The following is a 13,151-nucleotide window of genomic DNA, read 5'->3' as shown; positions in this document are numbered from 1 at the left end:
CAATACAGTACACCATCCACTACTTTTAAGTTGGTGCCAAAGTTGTTTCCATCTATAGAAAGGAGCTTTGTTCCACATTGGAGCTTGTGGAGTGTCTGTTAATTCCAAACTAGCTTGGAGAACCATAGATAAAGTATTATCCTTAGACTGACCACTGCGGAATTCTTCGTGGGAATAGTGAGGTAAGCTTATAGTGACAGCACAAGGTTTTGAGGAAAGACGAGAGAGAGAATCAGCATTACTGTTGGAGGAACCTTTACGATAAACAATTTTGAAATTCTAAGTTGCCCAGACTTTTTGGGGACAAAAACAGCTGGTGCCATCCAGGGACTCTTACTTTGTCAAATAATTCCCTCATCTAACATGGTCTTAAGTTGCTAGCAAACCTCAGTGCGGTAATGAGCAGGGATCCATCTAGGTGGTACCTTCACCGGGTTTCACACTGTGGGGATATAATGCCATGCGTCTTCAGTGTACCCAGGTCTAGAACTGAACAGGTCACAGTATTTTTCTATGACATGTTGAAGATTAAGGAGCAAACATGTCGGCAGTTCTGAGTTTGATGGGGCACCATAATTAGGGACGGCACAGTCATCAATGATATCAACCCCTGGTTCTTGATTAGTATATGTGACCAGATTTTACAGAACCGAACCAAATCGCACATCAGGCAAAATCAAACTAACACCACCAGTGGATAGCTACACTATCGTACTACAAGTTTTGACCCTCAGCACTACTCAAGCTACACTAGGCTGGTTTTAATAAAAATCTTTTCTGGGTGGTGTGGAGTGCCCAAATGGCGGTTTCAGGCCTTGTGAAGGACCTGGCTTGGCAAGAATCAGTGGTTTACTGGTGGACAGCCTTATAATGTTGGCCAGACGTGTTCTCTGTAGATTTTGTTACATATCAGCCACTAAGGAGCCAGCACAGCCCTGTAATCTCGTGTCTGGACTCCAATCGTGGTCTGCCTCCATTTTGAGGCCTATCTTTTTCCCTCCCCGCCACCCCCCAGCCTCCACCCCTTTGTGAGCACTAGTGATACTACTTCGCTCGTCCAACTGCTCAGATTTTCTATCTTATTTGGCGGGAAACTGTACAAGCAGCTACAAGTACTGGAAGTGGCTTGAAAGGTAACAGATAGATGCATCTTTTGTGTAACTTTCATACGCGTGCTTGCTATCCTTGGAGAGTTATGCTGGCTTCAATTCTTTAAAACCATTTATCTCGAAACTTCTAATGTGTGATTTGGATCGTTTTTCCAAAATCCAGTCACATATAGGTATGGGACATGTTTGAAAAGTTAAGTTCTGAGATGCTTCAAATATTGGGACCACTTGGGCTATTGCCATACTATCCACTGTCAGAGCAGTTCTTTGGAGTGGCTGGTTAGTAACTGCTACTGGATTTTGTGTAAAATCTAACATTAGCCTGTTTCCCTGTAAGAAGTCAATTCCCAAAATCACAGGGGCAACAAGGGTCTTAACTGCAAAAAATTCATGTGAGACATTTAACTTACCCGGCTGCACTGAAGCCTTGATGTGTTGTAGAATAGGCAGCCGATCACCTGATGCTGTCACCAACTGTATCGGCCGTGCTGCTACTTGAGTGATATTGTGTGCATTTTGCAGAACATCATGTTGTACTAAGGAGACTGATGAGTCAGAGTCCAGCATTAATTTTACTTCCACTCCTCCAAATCGTCCTTTAATCATTGTTGCTATGGGCTTCATAGCTGCTACTGTTATAACTGCATGATCATTGTCAATGTAATTCATATCAGGGCTTATTGGTTTGGACGCCTGCTGCCCTGTACAGGCGCCCTGTTGGCGTTTCCCTGATGCCAGCAATCCTTGGAGACATGACTCAGTTTACCACAGAAGAAGTATATTTGATTGTGACAGTAACGTTGCAGGTTGCCAACTTGATTATAATTAAAACAGCGAGGAGGAAGTCTTCTTGTTGGTTGTCTAACCCTTGACTGCTTGGTTGTCAACACAGCCACTTGTTCTCTGTAAGAGCAGCCATTTGTTCTCTTAAAATCTGCATGTCATCTGGCTTGTGAGCTCCTGAAGAGCAGCCACTGGCTCTGGGTTAATGGTCATCAGCAGTCTCGCTTGTTCAATTGCCTTGTCTAAAGTTGTTACTTCACCTGAGGCTCTTAGTTGTCATGAGATTGGCTCAGGGATTCCTGCAAAAAACTGATGCAGCAACAGAGGCTCTTTTGATGCTTGAGCCATACCCAGAATAGCATGTGTGAGCAGTTTCCTCAAATCATGTGCATACAGTGTGATGGCTTCACTTGGTCGAAGTCTTCTATGATGAAAATCATCTAGTGGCACAAGGTTGATGGGCATCATCGCTTTTTCCAGTGCCATCTTAACTTGATCATAATTGTCTAGTTTGTTGTTCAGTAGTCAGTTCTATCCAGACTGCCAATGCTTCACCTTCAAGTAGCATTGGTAATTTCTTTGCCCGTTTTGTTGCGTCCCATCCATTTGCTCGCGAGCAGATCTCGAATCACTGAAGCCACTCTTTTACATCACCACTTGCGAAAGGCTTGGGAAGACTAATGTGACCTGCCATCCTCTGCTACCAGTGTAAAACAATATTAATCAATGCTTCTCAACACATGTTCACACACAACTCTATTTACAGCATACTGACTCTAATTGTGTACACAAAACACTTAAGAAATACATAGTCAATTATAATTATAATTACAATAATCAGTGATAAATATAAGTTGATGTTACTACAGGTGTGATAAACATTGTCAGAAGAGTCAACTCTGGTCAACTGGAAGTTGCATCCAGTTCTGAAAAAAAATCGTCACACCTGCGCATGCCAACTGTGAGAGAATTTGTTCTACATCTGGAAGTGGATACCTCTCTCTACAGATGCTCTTATTGAATTAGGTTAGGTCCATGCAGATTTGCACTTGACCATTAGGTTTTGAAACAACTACCATCCTCGAGCACCAGGCTGTTGGCTCTTAAACCCGAGCACTGGCCCCCAATTGTTCCATATAATTTAACTTTTGTTTCACTGCTTCCATGAAGGGCACAGCTACCTGGTGGAGCACATGCAGAGAAAAGGGCTTAGCCCTGTCTGAGACTTGCTAGTACATATATGACCCTGGAAGCTTTTTCAAGCCCGTAAATAGTTGTGGAAATCGTTCAGTGGCTGATGTAGCTTTTTGTATAGCTCATACCCTGGCCAACAAATTTAACTTCTCTATGACTGGACCACCAGCCCAACAGTACGTATCTGTAATAGCATAGGAGTGTTGATCGGTGTAAGTATCACAGTAATTGATACAGTTTATACAAACATGCCTTTCACACTGAGAGATTGGTTGTTAGTACCCTTGAGGGTTTCATCTGGTGCCATCAGGGGAGGGAACCAAGGGCCACAGTAATAATCATGACCTCAGCTCCTGGAATTTGATGGGAGTTGGATTGTTGCTGCCATAGGTTTGTAGTGGTGTCTTGTAAGTCACTACCCATTGTCACTTCTGTCATAGTTGCTTAGTAAATTAACACAAGCCTGTGAAACTGGATTGTGTGTGTACATATCACATGTTGTTGTTGAACTTTGATGCATAATTTAAAAGTGGCCCAATTTTCACAAAGACTGCAAAATAATAGTATCCAGTATTTACGTGCACAAGTAGTTGTTTTACCACGTAAATACAAACAAGGGTAATACTGTTTATTTATGTGCTGTGGTGGGCGATCTACGTACATTACATGTGTGAAGTAACTTACTGGCAGCTTCAAACAGAGCTAATTGGAATATCATCTATGTGTGTCCACTTTGTTGCTCTTCTCTTGTTGCTGCTTAACAGTTTCAGATTGACGGACACATTGCCAATGGATAGCTGTTTTCAGAGTTAGTTTGTCATCGAGCTGCAGTTTCTCAGTGAGGTTGGAGTCTCTGATGCCCACCACTAATCATTTCATTGTGTAGTTGGCCATAGGAGCAATGTTCGGCTAACTTATAATATAGTGCTACATCAACTGATTTGCCCTGTTCTTGTTTGCATACATTAAATCAAGTCTGCTTTAAATTGTATTGTGCCACTTAACAAAGTAACTGTCAAATTTCTCTTTAACAGTCTTGTATTTCTTTTGCATCTTCTTCAGTGAGACATAAGGATCAAATATCATCCGCTGTATTGCCCATTGAGTATATTACAGTGTTTATTTGTGAGGCCTCCTCCTTTTTGTGAATTTCTGATGCTAATGTACATCGTTTAAATTAGCGTATCCATTTCTCCCACTCAGAGGGGCAACTGACATTAACCAGCTCAGGTGCTACCACTTAGTAACTGGCCATGTGTTAAGCTGAAAACTGGGTGAAGTGATAGTGTACAACTTTGAAAATGTTAAAGAAATGGTTCATAGACTCCTGTTACAATGTAGTGTTACATTCAGAGATTTATATAGATGAGATTAAGACTGATTGAAAATCATACAACTTACACCATGTACAATCACATTGTCCCTCCCTAATGACATGTTCACATCTCACATACCCTGTTACATAGTGTACTATAATTACAAAATCACAATACATAACCATACTAGTGTCTATCACTACAATGTGCAATAGCTTTGAGAAAAATAAAGTAGCCAGAAAAATTGTTATTAATAGATACACATTTCTTCCTCTAAGTTACGTTGTATTTAACGTAATCTGTGTTATTTTTGTACAGTAAAAAAACTAGCTGATGATTTGCGTTTTGATTATATTGAAACCAGACAAAAGCCTCAGGAAGAAGAATGGCCTCCACACCAGCCAAATTCAATTGTAAGTGTTGCACTGATACATTATAAAACTAGACGAACCGAACTAGAACTGATTGAAATATCTACACGATTCAAAGAAGGTGCTCCTTTTATTGATAAGTTAGTGTCAACAGATCCAAAGGTCACAAAAAACATTCAAAACATTTTTGAAGCAGATCCTCTTGTAGACCATACTACGACCCATTCTAGCTCTTCTAAACTCCCAAAGCGCATTCTAATAGAAGGTGCTCCTGGAATTGGAAAAACTATATTAGCTAAAGAAATTACTTATTTTTGGGCTCAGGGCGAACTGCTTAAAGAATGCAAGTTAACATTCTTGATTTTTCTTAGGGACCCAAGAGTGCATACAATAAAATCAGTGAAAGATTTATTGCAGCTGTTCACCAGTGATGAATTAGCACAAGATTTAGAGAAAGACATTGAAGAGTCCAAAGGAAAAAACATAGCATTTGTGTTTGATGGGTTTGATGAATACTCCCCTTCGCTACAAAAAGATTCATTGGTTACAGACATTATTAAAGGTTACAAATTTTCAAAATCCACAGTAGTGATCACTTCAAGACCAACCGCCACATTGTTCCTACATGATTTAGTTGACAGAAAAATTGAAATACTGGGATTTTCTACAGAAGAACGTGACAGGTATATCACACTATCACTTCTTGGTGCACCTGACAATAAGAGAGAAAAATTGGATAAACATCTTCAAAAATATCCCATTATAAACAGTCTTTGTTTTGTTCCACTTCATTTAGCAATTCTTTTGTTTCTTCTTCAGATGGATAGCTTGCCAGAAACTTTAACTGAAATGAACGAATACTTTATTGTCCATACAGTGTATCGACATTTGAATAAATTAGATCCATATGATGAGCATGAAATAAAAAGACTTGCTGATCTGCCTAAAAACATTTATCAAGTTATCCGAAAGTTGTCTGCATTAGCCTTTACTGGGCTGAAAAAAAACCAGTTAGTATTTTCATATGATGAAATGAACAATGTCTGTCCAGAAATATGTAACACCACTGGAGATATATATGGGTATGGTCTTTTGCAAGCTGTACGCCATTACGTTCATAGAGGAGCTGGAAGGACCATATCTTTTAATTTCCTTCACTTCACAATGCAAGAATACCTTGCTGCCCTACATGTGTCTACTCTTACTGTTTCTAAACAGTCAGAACTGATGGAAAAGACATTTTGGGATGGCCAGTATAACTTTATGTGGATGATGTATGTTGGAATTCTTGGAATACGTTCACATGTGTTAAATTTTTTCTCAAAATACATCAGCAGAGATGAACTGCAAGAGTCAAAAATAAGTGATGATAAAAGTGATACCGGTACCATGGACTCTGATTACTTTATGGTCTTTAATGATGAACATCATGACATTTCTAACATTACTAACAAATGTAATGCTTTTATCAGTACAAATGAATTTGATGTTGTTAACACTACCAAGTTAAAGGTTAACACTGATAACTTATCTGCCTCAAATATAATTGATACTCTTGATAATGCTGACACTGGCAATGAAAGTAATGTTAACACCAGTGATAGCAATAATCTCCTTACTCTTGACAATTCACTTGGTGTTGATGATGTTATTATGGATTATGGCGTTACTACTTACATGCATAGTGATCATGCTAACGATGTAAGCACTGAAGAAAGCAGTGATGATATTATTGAAGCAGAAGATGTTTTTGACACTAAAGACGACAATTCGATGAGTGAAGTGGAATTAAAGCTGCCATTCACAATTCCTGATAGGTCACCACTATTACGTCAGGATTTGGAAAGTGATAAAAGGAAATATTTACATATATTTCAGTGCTTCATAGAGGCCAAAAGGAATCATAGTATACCACAATCAATTTCGTCCATGGTTAAAGATGGTGTTGTTGCACTTAGTAACATTACACTACTACCACATCATATTTCATCTCTAGTATTTTTTATGTCAGCTTCGACCTCACAGAAGTGGAAGGCACTGGAACTAGGAAAATGTAATCTCAGAAGCATTGGTATGAACACTTTACTAGAACATATTGCTAAAAATGAAATAAACACATCAACACTGGAATATGTTGATCTCAGTGATAACGAGGCATCCCCTTGGGCTGTCTATTGTGCTTTTATTAAAAATTGCTGTGTCCATAGTTTAACTGTTTGTGGAGATAACGGCATAGAAACATATATTGAGCAACTAACAGACTGTCTAGAATCAAATACAATGCTAACTTCACTAACACTTTGTGGTATTGGTAGGAATGGCATTGAATCAATCAAAAAGGTTTTAGTCAAAAACACAACTTTATTTGAAGTAAACGTATCACAGAGGAAAATTAGAAGCAATTCTGATGATAAACCAGTAGTTTTATTGTACACAGAGTTTATGAACAAAGCAAGAACAGATAACCACAAGGTCAAAATCAACATATGGTGGGATAGTTATCATGAATGGCCACCCTACACGATTCACCTGTATAGCAGCAATATAAATGATACTTCTGCAGTATTCATAGCATTTGGTTTATATTTTAACACCACAGTGCAGACTCTTGACATCTCCCATAACCTTATTAATGATGATGGAGCAGTTGCCATTGGTAAGAGTCTTAAGTTCAATAAGACACTACATAATCTTAAAATTTCCCATAATAGTATTAATGATGATGGAGCAGTTACCATCGGCAAGAGTCTTAAGATCAATAAAACACTGCAGATTCTGATTATCTCCAATAATGAAATAAAAGATGCTGGGGCAAGTAGTATTTTTATTAATGCTATTGAAAATTCAAGTCTAAAGTTACTTGACATTTCAAACAACCAAATTAGTGATGAAGGAGCCACAGCAATTGCTGAGTGTCTTAAATATAATAACACACTTCAAAATCTTAACATCTCTTATAACAAGATAAATAATGATGGAATAGTAAAAATTGTTAATGCCATGAATAAAAACACAACACTGCAGAAAATTGATATATCATACAATGAATTATCAGACTGTGAAGCTATTTCTGATTGTCTTAAAATCAATAGCACACTATTAGAACTTACTGTGTCAATGCCAAAAGGTTTAAAGCATTTATGGGTTGCAATGATAACTTTAAATAGACGGGATGAAATAATTGATGTCTCTGGTAATAAAATTGGTGATTCTGAAGAATTGGTTGCTTTAGTGCTAGCAATGTTGCACAACAATACTATCACAAGAAAACTTGACATTTCATGGAATAGGTTATCTGACAGTGGAGTTGTAGCTATTGATGATTGTCTTAAACATAATAATGATTTATGGGAGATCAACATTTCCCATAATAATATTACTGACAAAGGAGCTGCAATTATTGCACAAACTATTAGATTTAATACAGCAATAAAATTACTCAATATTTCACATAACAACATATCTAATAATGGAGCATTGGCTATCAGTCAGTGTCTGAAGTGTAATAAATCTCTAGAAGAACTTGACCTTTCACACAGTGCCATTACTAGCAAGGGAGCAGTGATGGTTATAAATGCCATTACTGTGTCTAAAGCACTAAGAAAGCTCAACATTTCACAAATCAAATTTGTAAAAGATGGCATTCTTTCCATCAGTGATGCTCTTAAAAGTAACAGCACATTGCTAACATTAGTAATATCATTTCCATGGAGTAATATTCCATTGACTATAAATGTAGAAAGCTCAGTATGTAACATGGCCAATAAAATGATTGGTAACATTGAAACATCAGTCATAATGGCCATGTTGCACAAGAATACTGTTGTTAAGAAACTTGATATTTCATCTAACAAAATAACTAATGATGGTATAATTTCCATTAGTCACTGCCTCAAAGAAAATACTACACTACAGGAAATCAATGTATCAATGAATTCTATTAGCAACATTGGAGCAGTAAAAATTAGTGAAGCTATTGAAAATAATTTTGACCTTCTCAAACTTGATATTTCAAACTGTTTACAAAATGATAGCATTAAAATAATTTGTAGCAGGATTCCTAAAAACACAACATTACAAGAGCTCAATATGTCATTTAACAGCATTGACACAATTGAGATAGCTAGATGCATTGCTGAGCTTATTCAAACTACAAATGCACTAAAGAAGCTTGATATCTCTCACTGCAGCATTCCTGATGGTGGAGCATTGATAATTAGTGAGTCTTACAAAAGTAGCAAAACATTACAAGAGCTCATAATATCATGGAAAAATGACCAAATTACAATTAATACAAAATCTTTATTTTTCATCTTGCCAGGTAAACACATTGGCGACACTGGGACAGTAATAATATCTAACCTTTTGTACAGAAATACAATAATAAATATACTGGAAATTTCTCACAACCATATATGTGGTGATGGAATAATAACCATCGGTAACTGTTTGAAAAATTATAATGCTGCACAAGAACTAAATGTATCAGGCAATTTTATTGGTATCCAAGGGGCCACAAAAATTGGAGAACTGATTGAAGTGAATTTGTACATTTTAAAACTTCGCATTTCAATGTGTGGGATGAAAGATGACTGCATCATCATCATTTGTGATAGCATTACAAGACAGCGAAATGCCACATTGCAAGAGCTTATCATGTCATGTAACACCATCAGTAACAAAGGGGCAAAGAAGATTGCAGAATTAATTAAAATCAACACCACACTGAAAACATTAGATATTTCTTACTGCAACATACCTGATGAAGGGGCTATAGCAATCAGTGATGCTTACAAATACAGTGAAACATTACAAGAGCTGAAATTATCATGGAAAAATGACACAATTACAATTAGCACGGTGGAATTGTTTTATAAGTTGTCTTATAAGAGCATTGACGACACTGATGCAGTTATAATATCAAATATTTTATACAAGAATACTAACACAAAAATAGTTGATATCTCATACAATAACATCTCCGATGATGGAGCATTGGCCATTTGTAACTGTCTAAGAAACAACAGCACGTTAGAAGAGCTAATTGTGTCTGGAAATAGTATCACTAGTAAAGGAGTGTTTTTCGATAGTGCTCAGATATTTTCTACATTAAAGATCATTTCTTAAAGCCAAGCACTCCCAACTCCATGGAATTTTGATTAGCTACACTGACAACACAATAATATGATTTGAGTGTTTATATTGTATATGAGTTTAACTGTATGTTGTGTACCCCTCACCAAAATATGGCAACGACTGTTGACACTAAACCTCCTAGCTAATTATTGTGCATTGTTGTTATGTATACACATTACAAAAGCAACATTAAATTAAAATATTTTAATTTATAAAACTTTATGTTGTGTGTCAGGTGTGGATTTAGAAGGTGGAAAGTGCTAACAGGGGTTTGGCAAAAATGAAAGTAATAACAGCATGGACTATCAGTGCAATGTGCAAAGCACCTGATTCAGAATGCGTTATCTAGAGGAAGGCCAGGCCGACGTTGGATGCACATAATGTGCTCACAGAATTTTTTTGAAAATTTATTCTTGGCTTCTGCTTCCTTTATATACACACACACATACACATATATAATAAGTATTTATGAAGTTGTGGAAGGGAATTCCTGGACCAGGTCAAACTGTAGTTGTACATGTGCAGCGCCTTCCTTTGAATTTAAAGAAATGCTGTAATTAGTTGTTTATGTTGATAAAAGAAGGTTAACCCTCAATAGGTGTATGTTTATGTTCTATTAGTATAGCTAACTGCTTTTCATAAGTAAGAAAGCTGAACCACCTATAAAAAGTTTAAGGCCTCTAGCTAACCATCCTTCTGCAATCCATCCTTCTGCAATCCATCCTTCTGCAATCCTTTCATCAGTGCTAATTTCTTCACATGTCCAATGTGCAATTTAATTGCAAGTATCTAGGATAGGAGAGATTATAGCTTTCTCACTGGTCCCTAGTAGGATAAAACCTATAAATATATAAGGGGTCTAGTCTGGGAGTGCAACCACAGATGTCACTCTTAATTATAACTTTTGAAATGCTTACTAAAATTAATAGCTTAGTTACAAATAGAACCATTTCAACCCAAGCATCAAGTTTCTAGCTAATTAAATACCGGTATAAGCCATTTAATATAAGTTATTTTTAGAATGGTCTTTCAAATTTGATTCACCAGACATTTTTTATTGTAATGATTCAACGCATAAAAAGATATATATATATGTGCAGGAGCGGATCTAGGATTTCCCAAGCTTTGGGCACCAATAATATAATTATGAACTTTCAAATGAAACATGCAAGTAGAAGAGATACATACAGTGTTTATTTTTGTTTTGTTCTAAAGCTGAGAATGCTAGAAACTGTGTGGAGGAGCTTGATCGAGTACTGTAATTTCTTGGGTGCATACAGCCACTCTCTGTTCCTTACAGTTTTAGTGATCGATGTTCTATTAGAGCATTTTGATTTTTAGCAGCTTTAAATTGTAGCTAGTGGTTTTAATTTACTGCTAAAAAAATAATTTGTTAATTTCCTAGAAGAGACTATCTCTTCCCTACTTGCTCTTTCCATCTTTTCATTGCCCAAATATGCTTTAGATGCAATATATTATACACCTGTACTGTAGCTTTTTTTTAGTCTTCTAGCTAGCACATGGTAAACTTTTGGAGAGGGGGTGTGTCTTAGCACTCCATGCACCCCTTAAATCCATCCTTGATATAATTTTTTTTAAATCTTTAAGCAATTGGTATGGCAGCACAATGCCGTGCATGAAAATAGACATTCAATTTCAGCTCACACAGTGGCCTAACCCGTAATTTCCCAGCATCTGTTCCCATGCATCTCTTTGAAATGTTTTTTGTAGCTGGATGGAAAGTGCTTTGTATAAGCACTCATTTTATTGGATCAGTAACCTCATATATAGCTAAAGTTAGTCTTATTTCTGTCACAAAATCATCACAGAATGTCCTTTTTTGTTTAGTTTGTAGCTGACTACTGTATAGCTATCCAATACAATATAGCTGTGTATAAAAATCAATGAAAATGTTTTTTACATTTAAATCCATCTAGTCGATTATTCTATAATCATGCCAATGCTCTCAATTGGTCACTAGGATGCACATATAACTCATTTCATCGTGATTCCTTATAATGCATGTAGGAGATATAAAGCAATATGTGAAGTAGTGTAAATCATTGTAGAGTAGTTGACCATTCTATTAGAGTAGTCTTGTGTGTATTTTTTCTCCCACGACGCTTATTAATTACTTTAGCAGACACTTATACCTAATCAATAAGCGCTGTGGGAGAAAAAGTGGTCTGGCCACGCGAGACTACTATTAGAGTATTACACTGTAAATTCAGAAGTATAAGTATTATACAAAAGTCATCCTGTGGAAATTTTGTATGATATTCATACTTCCAATTTTACAATGTAGTTTTTGATTCTTTAGCAGCTTAACGTAATGTGAGAGTTGTATCTTCCCACTATATACCAACTGTTTCCAAGAGTCTAAAGACTGCTTTGTATTAATCCTACCAAGATGTAGTACATAGCACTAAAAATTGCACCAAGAAAAACAAAATTCCTCCTCTCCATTCCTAGTACCACTGGAGTTACTTCCACCTTGCTCTCTTCCTTATGTGTCATTGCCCATTTTCCCTTCCAATGACTGTATTAATAGTACTTTTGACAGATTGATATTCATTGAAACAGTCAATTATAGTCTTTTTAAATACGTATATAAACTGATGTTTGTATAGTTACAATGTTTCATTATTAATATCAGTATAGTTTTGTTGATTTACTATTGTAAAACTAAGTTACCACCCATGCCAGGCCTTTGAGTTATTTTATCTATAGACTAATTGCCAAGCAGCTTTGTAGTGTGTAAAATAGTGTAGTTTTGAACTTTCTATTTTGCTTTATTTATCTATTTGTAGCTGTGTTTGCCTGCAACAGAAGTGCATGATACAAGGTGTTATGCAATGGGTTGGATGATGTAACATAGTAAAGGTTGTTGCACAAGTGATAAGTCTTTTGGTCTCTCAATTTTATATTGTTGCTCAACTAAACTATAATATATATAGTAGTAGTGGTAACTATGGTATATTTGATTAAGCAACTTGTTGATGGTTAATTTGTGCTGAACCACACAAACTTTGAGGTTTGAACACCAGCCTATACTTGTACAGTACTTCTCAGGTATACAAAATGTATTATAAAACCTCAATCTTTTAACCAGCAGTGTAATCCCCTGTTCATACAGAATTGATTATCAGCATCATGGGATGTTGTCAAGGAATACAACTTACAGAATTGATGGTGAGCAACCGTACATATTTACATATTATTAATTTTTGTCCATATAGCTA

The 13,151-nt window shown here is 36.5% G+C and overlaps 1 protein-coding gene across 1 annotated transcript in view; it reads left to right on the top strand.

The window, feature by feature from the left end:
* The window catches only part of LOC136259439 (protein NLRC5-like), a 36,939-nt gene that overhangs the window by 16,401 nt on the left and 7,387 nt on the right, over positions 1 to 13,151 (top strand). Inside the window, exon 4 of the mRNA XM_066052925.1 lies at positions 4,721 to 9,841. Within this exon, the coding sequence (XP_065908997.1) occupies positions 4,721 to 9,841 (5,121 nt within the window). The remainder of the gene's footprint in view (positions 1 to 4,720; positions 9,842 to 13,151) is intronic.

Source organism: Dysidea avara, chromosome 6 (genome assembly GCF_963678975.1).
Source record: "Dysidea avara chromosome 6, odDysAvar1.4, whole genome shotgun sequence".
In the NCBI taxonomy this organism is placed as follows: Eukaryota; Metazoa; Porifera; class Demospongiae; order Dictyoceratida; family Dysideidae; genus Dysidea; species Dysidea avara.
This window is presented reverse-complemented; position numbering and strand designations above follow the sequence as displayed.